The 15563-nt window shown below is 42.8% G+C and overlaps 1 protein-coding gene across 1 annotated transcript in view; it reads left to right on the forward strand.

The window, feature by feature from the left end:
• Positions 1-15563, forward strand: part of LOC117873951 (sodium channel protein type 5 subunit alpha-like) — a 129596-nt gene that overhangs the window by 5891 nt on the left and 108142 nt on the right. Inside the window, exons 3-7 of the mRNA XM_034763855.1 lie at positions 3392-3521; positions 10101-10106; positions 11118-11177; positions 11318-11405; positions 12404-12532. Coding sequence (XP_034619746.1) covers positions 3392-3521; positions 10101-10106; positions 11118-11177; positions 11318-11405; positions 12404-12532 — 413 coding nt within the window. The remainder of the gene's footprint in view (positions 1-3391; positions 3522-10100; positions 10107-11117; positions 11178-11317; positions 11406-12403; positions 12533-15563) is intronic.

A 15563-nucleotide genomic window follows, 5' to 3' on the forward strand; every position in this document is an offset into this window, starting at 1 on the left:
AACCCGAAAGGCGCCCCGTAACACCCCGGGGGCCCACCGCCCCCCCCCCCCCCCGCTTGAACTCTGGGGCTGCACTGACCAGGGACAGAGACTTTGGGGGGTTGTTGGACTTTTGGGACTTTGGCGATCCTTGTGTTGCTGGTTTCAAGAACCAAAGGGAAAGGACACAGCCCAATTTGCTGGGGTGGGTTTTTTGCTCATGAAGCCTGTTTGTGGTGTTTTTTCCAATTTAACGCTGATGTCGTTTACCTCATGTTATTAAACATTTTCTGTTACACTCAGACTCTGTGCTTGCGAGAGGGGAAGTATTGCCTCTTAGAGGCGCCCAGGGGGTGGTATATGATTGTCCCAGGTCACTGGGTGGGGGCTCGAGCCGGTTTTGCACTGTGTTATTGAAACGGAACCCCTAGATACAGAACCCGGCCCTTGTTGCTGCCAACTTAGATGGGCAGAAGGGTTACATTTTATTAGGCAAATGACATTGTATTATGTAATGGATTATGTGACCAGTGCAGGTTAGTTGGACTGACATCACAGTAACACAAATAGCTTCTCTGACAGCTATTGATCACTCCATATTTGATGACCTACTGCAGTTAGTTTTCCTGCATTCCAAGAGGAATGAGAAAATAGCACAACACAACTAAATGCTTTACATATCTTTGTAACTGGGTTGGACTCACCTCTTGTGAGCGCCCCCTGGCTGAGTGCATGTGCCTGCACTCTCTCTCTCCTCTTTTGTGGTGGGTCTTCGGTGACTCAGTCCTCTGGCCGAGTCTCACACAGTCTGTCTGTGATAAAAGCAAAGCAAACCCCTTCCGGAGTATTAAAAAAATCAGAAATAAGTCCAATCGGGGGCCTATGTGCACCCTCTGTAAGATCCTTCAATCTGCAGCCCTATCTTCAATCAGTCCAGCAAGGCCTATCAAGTACCCTAGACCAAACTGTCTCTCAGCCCCTTCTGGGCTCCCTCAAATTCTACCTGCCCTTTAAGCAGTCCCAGTCCTGGTGTGGGGCCATGTCCCCCAGGGTTCCCTCCCTGGAGACTCTTCACCTCGCTGGGCCTTTCTGGTCCCAGCTCTTCAGCTGGGCGACTAAAAGGGATTTGTTCCCCTTCTGGGGTGTATGAAAGTCCAGGCCACTTTTCCACCCTCTACTCCGGGTCCCAACCCAGGGACCCTATCGATAGCAGCCATCAGCCATGTCCCTTTAAATACACTGCATTACTGCTACAATTCCCTGGGCCACTTCCCCATGGCTCCAGCACATTCTTCACACTTACCTCAGCGCCTTGTCCTGGTGCAGTCCCAGCAGTTAGCCTGGAGCACCACCCCCTCTCCTCCACCCTTTAGGAACAGAACTTACTCTAGCCCTGCAGCTCTTTTTATACTAACCTGCCAGGCCCTGATTGGCTGCTTCCCACTACCCACTTCAGGCATATTGGAGGACCTCTCTACTGCCCTTTTCTGGGGCGGGGTGTGGCAGGGCCACAAGGCCTCCAAGCAGGGGGCCTCAGCTCCTAGTCCACCCCATCAAAATCTTTCAATTCCTCCTTATTGAATATTTTTCCTTATAAATAATAATTTTTCTGCTGTAATGAGAGCATTTTTATTAGCGCGCATTACAGCTTTGTATAGAGGAAAAAAAACCAAACTCAAATCCCAGAGGGCAGTAGATTTTTAGCTCAATCAGATCAGAATTTATTTTCAACCTGCAATGATACGTGGTTATGTAAATACAGTATTCCCAAGAAGAAGCAATATAATTTGGATATAGGAGTGTAGTATTGAAAAACATATGTGTATATTTGATATGTTGAAGGAGGAATTGTACTGAATCAGCTTGTAGGCTACATTATACATGAGAAAGGACATCATATTCATAGAGGCTACTGACACTTAATCATGTACAAGTCATTTCATCATAAAACTCCCAGGACAATTTTGTAATGTGTAAATAGATTCACTTTGTCTTCAAGTGCTGTTACAGGCTGGGATTCTTAGAGTAGAGAAGAGGAGTCTAATTCATTTGAAGATGTTACAGGAATGTTAACATAAGCATTATCTTGAATTTAGGATATTTGCAGAGGTGAAAGTAAGTTGGTACGGTACGGCATACGTGCAAGAGCTAGCATGCTGTGCCGGACCGCACCGGCTTCCGCGACGGGGATTTAAAGGGCCTGGTGCTCCGGCCGCTGCGGGGAACCCAGAGCCTTTTAAATCCCGCCCGCAGCTCTGGTGGCCAGGCTGGGGCTGGGATTTAAAGGGCCCAGAGCTCCTGGCCCTTTAAATCCCAGCGCCAGCCCGGCAAGGCTCGGGGCTCCCCGCAGCCACGGGAGCTCCGGGCCCTTTAAATCCATGCCCGAGCCCAGCTGCTGGGCTGGGGCTGGAATTTAAAGGGCTTGGGGCTCCCCGCAGCCACGGGAGCCCAGAGCCCTTTAAATTCCGGGCCCTGCTGGGCTTGGGCGGGGATTCAAAAAGCCCGGAGCTTCTGCAGCTGCGGGGAGCCCCGAGCCCTTTAAATCCCCCCCACAGCTCCGGCAACCAGTGCTGCGGGGGGGATTTTAAGGGCCCGGAGCTCCACGGCGGCCGGAGCCCTGGGCCCTTTAATTTGCCCCTGAGCCCCGGGGGCTCCTAGCCACCTCTGCAGCTGCGAGCCCCGGGTTGTTTTAAAGGCCCTGGGGCTCCCAGCCACAACCGGTGCCCCAGGGCTTTTAAATCTTGAGAGGCCCCACCTCTTCCGGTTGAGGCCCCGTCTCTTCCAGATGAGGCCATGTCCCCCTCAGGGCTCCGGCAGTACCGGTTAGTCCTGTAAATTACTTTTACCCCTGGGTATTTGTTTAATTTTTTGTCTGTATCTGACAAGAACGTTGGTCATTTTTGGAGCAGGGTATTTCATAGTGAGAGCTGACAGAGTTGCACAAAAATTTAGGGATTTTTGTGCTAGAACTCCTATTTTCATGGGGCCAGGTTCTGGCAGTCTTACACTGAGTAGTTCCATAGGGTTGTGAATAGCCCACTGAAATCAGCGGGACTCCGGGAAGAGTAAGGTATTACTGAGCATGAGTAAGGGTAGCAGAATTTGGCCCATAATTAATAGCCTTTAATTACTTTGGCAAAGTGAGTGTGGGGGTTTGTTTCCTATAATAGTTATTTCCTCGGAGGAAGAGGCAGCAGGACGAAATAAGAATGATCTTACAGTAATGTATTGGCATGATAGCAAATAGTATTAGTAAGCCTGAGCTCCAAGTAAGTATACAGCAAAATCACACTTTTACCCAGGATTAGCTACAGTTCTGGGCATAAATTTTAAAAGCCTAGATGTTTAGTTTCTGGAAAAACATTGTTTAGTTGGCATATTTCTAATGTTATGAGTCTCTTTTGTCTTGCAGACTTTTATGGTACTAAATAAAAAGAAGAGAATCTTCCGATTTACTGCTACACGTGCCTTATGTATACTTAGCCCTTTCCATCCTATCAGAAGAGCTGCTATTAAAGTTTCTGTCCATCCATATCCTTCCTGTTGTTTTCTCTCATTCTAACACTACTTTGAAATACTAGACAAGTTTCCCTCATTCTGACTGTCTGTTTATAGGGGGTTAGGTACAAGATAATGTGGATATAATATTGTGTAATTGTTAGTAGTATATATTGGATCTAACTTTACAAAAATAATAATATTCACATGTATCTATCTCACATAATTGGAAGTGTGCAGAACTGATTAGATTTGACGAATCACATTTCTGATGATTCGTAGATTGAGAGTTCAAATATTATTGTCAGAGATTTAGGGTTAAATTACATGTACAGATTACCCTATGCTGTTTTAGAGGCTTCTGCACAACTTGCACCTGTATTGTGGTGGACACAGAAATTTCAAATTCGAAGACAACTGATAAACACTGAGAACTTCTAGAATGTGAATTGCAGTAGTGCTTTGGTGAGTACATCTGGTGTTGTTCTAAGGAAAGATTATTGAAGTTAGAGATGGAATATATTTGAAGGCCTCCATTTTTTGTGCCTGAAAAACTGTGGGTGACATTTAAAACACCTTGAAGTCTGAGTCTGTCTAACCTAAAGGGTGGCTAAAAAAATAGCACCTGCTATTATTTGCACCCACAATTTGCAGGTGCAGAAATGGAGACCACCAAGTTGTGTACTCCATTATCATCCTAGTTATCTGATATCTTTCATGATCATTAAGTTGAAAGAATATGTCCTAAGGTGGAAAAGATTTCCGATTGGCCTTTAAATGAGTTTTCGGTTTGAATGCTGTTAGTAGTTACTGTGAGATTGTATGTGGCATATACTATTTTCTGTTCTGGTTCACACAGAATTAATCTTAAATTGGATGTATTGTTTATTAAAAATGAGCCATTATTAGGTGGAGAGTGATGTTTAATAAAAGGCTGGTTTTCATATAGTTTAGGTGGATACATTGCGAACCACTGGGGTTCTGTTCATGGCTCCTCCCCTTTCTTCTTCTGCTGCTGTTGCTGTGTTCTGTGCCAGGGCAAACTCGTGTTTCCATGGTTTCAACTATCATGTGTTTGCAAAGGACTCCCAGTTTGACTAATGAACTTCGATCCTATCTCCTTCTGTTCAGTCTAATATTTTTATCTCCACCTGACTGTCCTACCACTGCTCCATCCTGAAAAAGGGAAAACCTGAATGTCACCATGCCTCAATGGGTCAGAACTGAGAATACCAAATTCAGGACAAACTGCTGAGAAATAGGGCAGACACACCCCATAACTGGTGGTTATTCAGCAACAAAAGTATACTTCTGTCTCACCACACTGGCTAACAAGAAGTCAGAAATGCATCCTCCTTAGATATTCCAGTCTTTGTTTCAACACCCAGACACTAGACTTAATGATGAGTGGTTATTTAAAACTAATTTCATCAACCAAAGGGTTCTTCTGATCCCAAAGGACCAGCAACATACCCAGGTGAATATATAACTCAGATCTTACCCAAGAATCATGCTGTTGCCAATCCTTTAGTATCTAATATCTAAAGGTTTATTTATAAGAGAAAAGAAAGAGGTCAGAGTTTAAATTGATTAAAGGAATCAAATACATACAATAATTGCAAGTTTTTAGATCACACTTGAAGCAGTGATGAAATAAACTTGCTGGCTAGTTAAGTCTCTGGTTGTTTCCAAATGATTGGAAGATCCTCAGTCCTTTGGTTAGAATGCTCCCATTAGTGTAAGTCCATAGTCCAGAGATCAGAGCAGGAAAGAGACAAAATGGAGATGTTTCCAAGGCCTTTCATAGCTTCTGACATGTGGAGGGAAACTCATTGTTCCAAGCAAAGCCCTCATCACAGTTTGTGGAAAAGTATAGGCACAAGATGGAGTTTAGTTTCACATGAGGTGGTCACATGCCATTGCATGATTCGATGAGTCATGGCAGCCATTACCCATAGTCTGGCTGAAGTGTCCACAGGAAAATTCATGGCTTTTTCCATGGCCAATTGTGTTTGTTGATGGGCCATCAGCTCTAATACTCCATTCACAATGTGCTGGCTAAACTGGATGTAAACTGCTTTATGGGTGTTACCACAGGAGCAAACACATTTGAAATGCAGGTACATAGTCAATATGCATAACTTCAGCTACAAAAATGATACATGAATACAAATAGGATAATCATATTTAGCAAACCATAACTTTTCTATTGACACCGTACATGACATACTTTGTACAAGCCTTGTTTCATTTGTACAACAGTGGTAGCAACAATGATCTACGTGGTCATATTTTAATCATATAACATCACACTGAATTTCTTATCTTTCTTCCAAAACTGCCTCCAAACCATCACTTCTCCATCTCTGTTTAACACTCCAGTGTTCTTCCCACTCAACAGGCTTGTAACCTCACTTTTTATATGTCACTGCTCTCTTGGCTTCTTTTCACAGATCCAAACTCACACCAGATCCTATTGCTTCTCCCTCTCTAACAAGAAGGATGCTATGATCTGAACATGAGGTTGTGGGTCAGGAGACCTGAAATCTATTTCTAATTCTGTCATTGTTTCTGTCTTGTGACAACCAACAAGTTACTTCATCACCCAGTACTTCATTGGGTTTTTACCCATTTTTTAAACATGTTTTGAGACTGTGTAAGTGTAAAGTATTATTGCCTCTAAACTCCTCTCCTACCAGAAAAATCTCTTGTCTTCGCCTTGGTAATCTTCAGGGATCCTAGTTTTCTGTGATAAAAACCCAAAATTATCTGATTTAAAAAAAACCCCATATAAATCCATGTTTTTCTGCGACTAAAATGAAATGCTGAACTTTAGTTTCCCTAGCCACTATATATATACACACACACACACACACACACAGTAGAGCCCTATGTATCTGAGACTCCATTATCCGTCTCTCTGTAGTAACTGAACCACCAGTAGCCCGGGGCTGACAGCCCAGCCCCAATTACCTTGGATAAACGGAGTTCCCCTGTAAATTTAAAGCAAAGCAAACATAAACCACAAGAGGGAGAGGTTGTGCACATTGAATAAGTGACACCGGTACTGTTTTCCTCTGGGAAGCATACAGACGGTGTGTCCCTAGGTTATCAGTCAAACATCAAACAGTCCCTTACCACGCCTCACTTTCCTTCCCTTTTGAGGCTTCTCCATTTCCATTCAGTCATCCTGCTCCCTTGCAGTGAGCCCCCCAAAGATAATCATTGAGCCACCTGATCATTCCTGAGGGGAGGCTGAAACCTTCCAGGTACCTCTGATTTCCAATAAGGGCCTGCAGCCTTCAAAGGCAAAACTGACTAATTCAGGGCCCAAACATTTTTTGTTTAAAGAGGAAAATGCCTGCAATCAAAGTTTGCACATCTGTTGACCCCTATAACTCCAAAGACCAAGACCCCCAGTTCTAGCCGTTCCAGAAGAGTTTAAGTTGATCTGTGTTCAGACAGGTGTGAGCCTGCCTTTCCCTCCCACTTCTCCTCTCCCCTGAGTAGCAACTGTTGGGTTCTAAAGCTTTTGTTCTAACAGAAGCAAGCAGTCAGGGAAAAGATCTTACTCAGATCATCACTCTCGTAGTCACAAGCCCAAAGAAAAGGGTCTAGTTTTAGTAATCCTCGGGTGTTCTCAGAGGAGGAAAGATAGCTTGTCTGCATCTGATCAGGAAGAAATCCAAGACAGACATTTTCCTCCTCAGGAGTTTGAGGCTATACTGTGAAAGGACCTATTTATGCTTGGGATTCAATTGTCCCTGGCAGAAGCACGGATCAGGGTAATAGGGACACCCACTTCACCAATATGTACTTTCCTTCCCAATCCAAGAAGGAGATTTGCATTCTTCTGTATACCTCCCTTGAAGATGTTATCAGAGAGGAATGGGAGTGCCTGAGTGAGGCATACACCTAACAGGCAGCTTCCAAAGTTTGCATAAGAATATGCTGGTTCCTTTGGAAGGGATATTTCTGCCCAAGAACCAAAGGCTAGGAGAACAGAATTGTCTCTCAGACAAAACGATGAGACCTTAGCTTCAGCTCTTCAGTGGTGGTGTTATAGCATAGGCAATTGAACACTGAGATGCAGTTCCCTGTAAGAATAAAAAAATGAAATTGGTTTGCTAGAAGATATTGTGATGGCTTCATTCACTTAGACACTTCCTTGGGTTCTGTTAGATTTGCTGCTCTGTCTATGGCCTTGAGTGCTGTAAGCTGCAGACACCTTTTGGTTCTGCCTCTGGAAGATGGGCATGCAGGCCAAACAATGTAATGAGTGTCTAAGTACACTGGAGGTAAATTCTTTGAGGAGCCTCTAGATGAAGCAATTGTGGCAGCTGCCAAAAACGAAGCCCCTGCCTTCCTCAGAATTTCAGCGAAGAGGTTATCGTTGTTCCTTTTGTTACAGACCTTCTTTCAGGGTCCAAAATTCTGGACAATGCCAACAAAGAGACACCTACTGTAGAAATTAGTTGGAACTGACTTGCCAGAGAAGGGGCTTTTTCTTGCCCTTCACTTCTGAATGAAAAATGACAAAGAAGGCATAGACTTTCTATAACTTTCTGTTCTATTCAGATAGCACTTCTGATACTCACAGTGTGCCACTCAAATTCACTGGGGGTGTTTAGGAATAGAGCAGAAAGAGAGTAGGATAATTTCTTAGGATCTAGGGAATGGAATGTTTGTTTTTATTCCAAAAATTGAGTCAGCATATAGGGCTAGCTTTTCTGGTCCAGTATGTTCACTGTCTAGAAAGCACTCCTAGTTCAGAGGTACTTATGGTGTAGATTATCATGACCAGGAAAGACACTTTTATAGACAAAATATATAGGGATGCTGTTGTTAGTGGTTTGAGCTGGGTCTTGTTTAGATCTTGTGAGATGCGGTTTAGATTCCAAGAAGAAAATCTACAGAATGATATAGGATTTGCAAGTGAGGCAGCAGATAGATCAAGGTTATATTGGAGAGGCTTATAAGGTAAAGAAACTAGCTCTCCCCAGAGCGATTACTGCTTACTTCTGAAGGGGAAACAGCTGTGCCCTGGGCAGAAACAATTCATGCACCTCATGAAGAGATCTGTAGAGGATTGTCTTCCCCTTTTTGAGATGGAGGTTAGATATCCACTTGTTGATGAACACATTATTTGGTACGAGAGTGCTACAGCAAGTAATGTTTCAGTAACCTCTCCTCATGTGTCTCAGTCACAGGTTGTGGCTATATGTACATACCATATTTGATCCTCCTTTCTGGGATGCTGTACTACTTTTAACATCTGAGTTGAAGACTTGCCCTCAAAGAAAATTTCTCACCTGAGTCTTTCCTTTCTTGAGTTGTTCATAGAATCATAGAACTGGAAGGGACCTCGAGAGGTCATCTAGTCCAGTCCCCTGAACTCATGGCAGGACTAAGTGTTATCTAGACCATCCCTGACAGGTGTTTGTCCAACCTGCTCTTAAAAATCCCCAATGATGGAGATTCCACAACCTCCCTAGGCAATTTATTTCAGTGCTTAACCACTTTGACAGTTAGGAAGTTTTTCCTAATGTCCAACCTAAATCACCCCTGCTGCAATTTAAACCCATTGCTTCTTGTCCTATCCTCAGTGGTTAAGAAGAACAATTTATTTCCCTCTCCTTGTAACAACCTTTTATGTACTTGAAAACTGTTATTATGTTCCCTCTCAGTCTTCTCTTCTCCAGACTAAACAAACCCAATTTTTTCAATCTTCCCTCATAGGTCACCTTTTCTAGACCTTTAATCCTTTTTGTTGCTCTTCTCTGGACTTTCTCCAATTTGTTCACATCTTTCCTGAAATGTGGCTCCCAGAACCGGACACAATACTCGAGTTGAGGCCTAATCAGTGTTTGCAATACTCTTGCTAACACATCCCAGAATGATGTTTGGTTTTTTGCAACAGTGTTACACTGTTGACTTATATTTAGCTTGTGATCCACTCTGACCCCCAGATCCCTTTCCACAGTACTCCTTCCTAGGCAGTCATTTCCAATTTTGTACGTGTGCAATTGATCGTTCCTTCCTAAGTGGAGTACTTTGCATTTGTCCTTATTGAATTTCATCCTATTTACTTCAGACCATTTCTCCAGTTTGTCCAAATCATTTTGAAATTTAATCCTATCCTCCAAAGCACTTGCAACCACTCCCAGCTTGCTATTGTCCACAAACTTTATAAGTGTACTCTCTATGCCATTATCTAAATAATTGATGAAGATATTGAACAGAACCGGACCCAGAACCGGTCCCCGTGGGACCCCACTCATTATGCCCTTCCAGAATGATTGTGAACCACTGATAACTACTCTGGGAATGATTTTCCAAGCAGTTATGCATGCACCTTATAGTAGCTCCATCTAGGTTGTATTTCCCTAGTTTGTTTATGAGAAGGTAATGCGAGACAGTATCAAAAGCCTTTCTAAAGTCAAGATATACCACATCTTCCGCTTCCCCCCATCCCCAAAGCCTGTTACCCGTCCAAGAAAGCTATCAGGTTGATTTGACACGATTTGTTCTTGAAAAATCCATGCTGACTGTTACTTATCACTTCATTATCTTCTAGTGTTTGCAAATTGATTTCTTAATTATTTGCTTCGTTATCTTTCCAGGTACAGGTCAGTTACGCTGACTGGTCTGTAATTCCCTGGGTTGTCCTTATTTCCCTTTTTATAGATAGGCACTATGTTTGTCCTTTTCCAGTCTTCTGGAAGGTCTCCCGTCTTCCCTGACTTTTCAAAGATAATTGCTAATGGCTCAGATATCTGCTCAGTCAGCTCCTTGAGTATTCTAGGATGCATTTCATCAGGCCTTGGTGATTGGAAGACATCTAACTTGTCTAAGTAATTTTTGACTTGTTCTTTCCCTATTTTAGATCTGATCCTACCTCATTTTCACTGGCATTCTCTGTGTTACACATCCAAACACCACTCACCTTCTCGGTGAAGACTGAAACAAATAAGTCATTAAGCACCTCTGCCATTTCCACATTTTCTGTTATTGTCTCCCCCCCCCCATTGGGTAACAGGCCTACTCTGTCCTTGGTCTTCCTCTTGCTTCTAATGTATTTGTAGAATGTTTTCTTGTTACCCTTTATGTTCCTAGCTAGTTTGGTCTCATTTTGTGCCTTTGGGCTTTCTAATTTTGTCCCTACATATTTGTGTTGTTTGTTTATATTCATCCTTTGTAATTTGACCGAGTTTCCACTTTTTGTAGGACTCTTTTTTGAGTTTTAGATCATTGAAGATCTCCTGGTTAAGCCAAGGAGGTCTGTTGCCATACTTCCTATCTTTCCTATGCAGTGGGATAGTTTGCTCTTGTGCCCTTGATAATGTCTCTCTGAAAAACTGCCATCTGTCTTCAATTGAGATAAGGTGGGTGAGATAATATATTTTATTGGACCAACGTCTGTTGGTGAGAGAGACAACTTTTGAGCTACACAGAACTCTTCTTCAGGTCTGGGAAAGGAACTTTCAGAATCAAAGCAACATGCTCATGTTCCTGTGGGTCAACCCGTTGGACATGAACAACATCCGGTAGGACTCGAGGAAGATTTTTTTTTCTTTTTTGATTGAAAGGCTTTGTTACAAATGTGGATAATTTGTTGTTGTTTTTTCTCATTAAATTAGCCCCATCTCAGCAAAGACCTGACATGCCTCCAAGTGCTATGGAAGGAGGGACAACTCAATGTAAAGACTGTTGGACATGAAGTTCTCAGGAATGGAAAACTTTATACCTGAAAATTTCTTAAATACAGTGAAAACTGAGTTTGTAACGAACGTCTATTATTTTAAAATATAATATTCTTTCCTTAACTCATTATTTACATGGTTTACTGCGTTTATTATATTCACCGTTCTACTGAATTGTGCAATGATGATTCCAGCTGACTTTGCAAAGATAAACATAAACATTGAGTAAGTACTCCTACTGCTATTTATTTACTCTTTCTCCTGCTCCAAAGTAGGGAGAATAAAGAACTGAACTAATAGATTAAATGAGGGTAGGATGTGGTGTGTGGAGTCTTCCTTCCTGGCCTCTGGGGATTTGGGAGTCACTACAGCTTGGGAGCTCCTTGAGAGCACAGCTTCTCTGCCACCTAACTTTGCTGGCTGATGCAAGATGTCCACTTCTTCCTCACCCCGTTTGGAGAAGCAGTTCCACATGGGAGTTCTAACCCTCAGCATACCTTATACTTTGGGGAGCTCAGAGCTGCAGTTATCGTCAGCCCTTATATGGGGGCTATAAAGAAGGGAAAGTTCCTTGCACCGTCCCTGCTGCTTTGTGCACCTGTGGTGAGTACAGCCTCAATTTAGCCCATAATATTATAAAGCAAAGATTATTATAGTGTCTTGTTACATTTTGTAACTGTGCACTACATCCAAAGTAACATAGTTTTTCGGAGCGAAATCTTGACCCCACTGAAGTCAATGGAAGTTTTGCCATTGACTGCAGTGGGCCTGGATTTCACCTCTAGCATTTTGGGGTTACCATATATATATATATGACTTAGTTTGGTGCTGGTGGGAGGTTGGGTCCTTTGGTTTATTTTTGTTTTTTTGAGTGTATATTTAAAAGAGGAACAATCCTTTTAGACTGTTCAAGATAAAGAAATCTGTATTGTTAATTTTTATGTTTGTAAATAGGCTTGAAGTACAGTACAGAAATATGCACAAATTTGTGCATACCGTTTCCACAACTGCATGCAAGTCAGGCTACGAATTCAGGAAGGGAATGCCATATTCAAACTTGAACACATTACAGTGCTGGCAGTAGCCTGCATATGTATTGTCCCATTTCTCATAAATTCCCTACATCCACAGAGGGAATAGCTCACAACATAAGAAAACATGGTGTCCCTGAAACCCTTCTGATTTAAATACTAAAATATATTCTTGAACACTTTGCTTCTCAGGTTCACTTTTGCTGGTATTTACACTTGTGAAATATTGATAAAAGTATTAGCAAGTGGATTTGTTTGGACTCAATTCACTTTCCTTCGCGATCCATGGAACATTGTGGATTTAATTGTTATTGTTATAACGTAAGTAACACTCTGTTTTTGTTTTATTTTCCCCAAGGGGCTAACATTCAGTTAAACTATATTTTGCTTGTGTTGAAGTTCTCTAGAGTATTGGATATCCCACATGCTTTTGACTTTGATTGTGGCTGAACTGCTATCTTGTATCTCATGTCTGTTGTGGAGCTCACTTTCTAGCCTCTGTATGTTCTTACACTGCACTCATTACCTATTTATTGTTATTAATTATTTGTACTACTGTACTGCGTATGAGCCCAGACATGGACCAGGACCCCATTGTATTAGGTGCTTTACAAACACAGAACAAAAGACAGTCTCTGCCTCAAAGAGCTTGCAATCCAAATATAAGGCAAATTAAAACAGATGGATACAGACAGATGAAGGAGTACAAGGAAATGATGAGACAATATTGTCTAAATAGACAAGACACTGGGTGGGGGAAGAGGTAAAAATTCAAGCAGAGTGATCAATGTGATGGATGGTAAACATCGTGTTAGTGCTATGATTTTTCGCATGGGTTTATTTAGGAGAGGATCAGCTAACTGGAAAAAGAGGGAAGTGGGGCAGAAAAGGAAGAGCAGGTGTGGACTGAAGCTGAGGTGAAGAGACTGATGGAGGCAGGTGGATTGAGCTGGAACAAATAGCCAATCCACACAAGACAGAGAAAGTCAGAACATTCTGCAGTTTTGATTGGAATGTCCAGGGATCCCTGCTTTTGCTGCACCTGTTCCTACTGGTTAGAGTCTCTGACAAGCTATTCTTGCAGTTGTCCCCAATTGCCACAGGATGTATTTAGGGGTGGCACTAGGTGGGTCCTAGTGACCTCAAAGTGTGTTTGGAGTCTCTTCTGCACATTTATGTATACAGAGGGATGCTGGGGTGGGGGGTCAAGGTGGTCCTGACTGGACTTAATTTTACTCCCTCCCCCACAGTGCAATAATCCGTGCATTAGCTATGTATATTCCTATCAGCTGCAACATGACCAACATCTGTCACATGTTATTTATTCTCTCACCAGGGGAGAAGTGCGTGCAGTGGAATGTCCTGTTTTGGCAGGGATTTTTTTCTAAATATACCTGTTGCTATTTATTATGTTAGAGAAGACAAGGTTAAAGAAATGTTCCTTGGCATGGACTGTAAGATGGTAAGGTTTGTGAGGGTCCTTGGTTCCTGGGGAATTCATTTTACAGGCTTGAACCAAACACTGAGAAAGTTCTGTCTCGTACAGATGAGCATTTGCCTTATGGTAGAGGGTTTCATTGTGCCTGAGGAGCGACGTTGTTGACCATGGTTTTCATTCTATAATGTAGGTAGTATTTTAGATATCTTTGTAGATAAGGATTGAGATCTTAAGCGTGAATCATAATTCTATGGGAACCGGAGAAGGGAGCAGAGGAGAGGACGTGGTGCATTTACGATAGCATATCCGGAATTAGGGCTTGCAGCTCCACCTGCCTAATGAGCAACAGGGGACTCATAGCTGAATCGTAGCTGACATGTAGCAGAATCACCTGATTGGCCAGATTTAGGAACAGGGGGACCCAGCTTTAAGGGGTCCCTGTAGGTCCCAAAAGTCTCCCTAGCAGCCTTTGGGATGCTAGCCAAACACCTTGAGTTTGCAGATATTTCGACAAGAAGAAGGCTGACATTCTGCCCCTTCATCGGCACTATGATTGTCCTATAGACCTGGAGCTGAGGTTCAGGTTTGAACTGGACTGGAACTATAGGCACTCAGAGACTATCTCTGAGAGAACTCAGAAAAGGGGTTCATCTGCCCTTCCACATCACTGGCTGGGGCCCAGAACTTTTTTATAGCCAAGAAAGATGGCTCTCTGTTCTTGTGTGGACTACCAGGCATTGAATAAAATAACCACCCAGAATCAGTACCCCTGCTGTATATCAACGAACTTTTTGAGATACTTCACTCCACTAGGGTGTTTACCAGATTAGATCTCCATGGAGCCAATTACTTGGCTTGGATGTGGGAAGGGGATGAGTGGAAGGCTTCCTTCCATACCAAATATCTGATGAAGTTCTTTGAACTATGTAATGCCCCAGTGACCTTCCAACATTTTATCAACAATATCTTTAGGGATATGCTGGATCAGTTTGTTGTGATATACCTTGATGATAACCTCCTCTTTTCTGAAGACCAGACTCTTCATAATCAACATGTGCACTGCATCCTGGAGAAGCCAATTTGATCAGAATTCAACGAAGTTCCTAGGTTATATTATTTCCCCTGGGGCACTAACTGTGGATCCCTCCAAGGTTGCCACCATCTCTAACTGGACAGCCCTGATGGACACATGAAGGGTGCAATGGCTCCTGAGCTTTTCCAGCTTTTACTGGTGGATTATTTGAGACTTTTTCCATCTGGTAGCTCTGCTGATTGCACTCCCCTAGAAGGAAACTGTTCGTCTGGTCCCCGGAGGCCCAACTTGCCTTTGACCACTTGAAGAGGGCTTTTACCTCAGTGCCCTGACCTCACCCTGTCATGTACAGTAAAAGCTGATGCATCCATCTTCTCCACTGTGTAGGAAAGTTTCCCTGTATAAATGCTTAGTTAGGTTCATGTTGATGTCTATACTAAAAGTAATGTATTTTTAATGTATAGTTATAAGGAACTGTGTTAATTAAGGTAATGTGGCTAATGGACCCTGTGATTCAAAATGAAGTCTGGACAATTAACAACTCCAACTCCATATTTGTCGCATTTCTTCTTGTCATTTGTGGTAGGAAGGAGCAGTGGCCACCAGGGTTCCAGTTCAGATCAGTTCAAACCTGGAATGTTCGCGCTATAGAATATATAAAAGGACTGCACGCCCTAACCGATGGGCTGTTCATCTGAGAGGCAGCCGGTATCAGGCTTTTTTGTGCAGGCTTCAAGGATCACCTCTACGGATCAAGAGCTATCCCATCGATCTGAACAGCATCTTATACCTGAGTCAATGTCATCTAACACCTGAGACAACCTACCTGATCCTGGTTCCAGCGTTGTTGTTTCCTTTACATGGATGGTCCACTGTTCCTC

The sequence above is a fragment of the Trachemys scripta genome, chromosome 2 (genome assembly GCF_013100865.1).
Source record: "Trachemys scripta elegans isolate TJP31775 chromosome 2, CAS_Tse_1.0, whole genome shotgun sequence".
In the NCBI taxonomy this organism is placed as follows: domain Eukaryota; kingdom Metazoa; phylum Chordata; order Testudines; family Emydidae; genus Trachemys; species Trachemys scripta.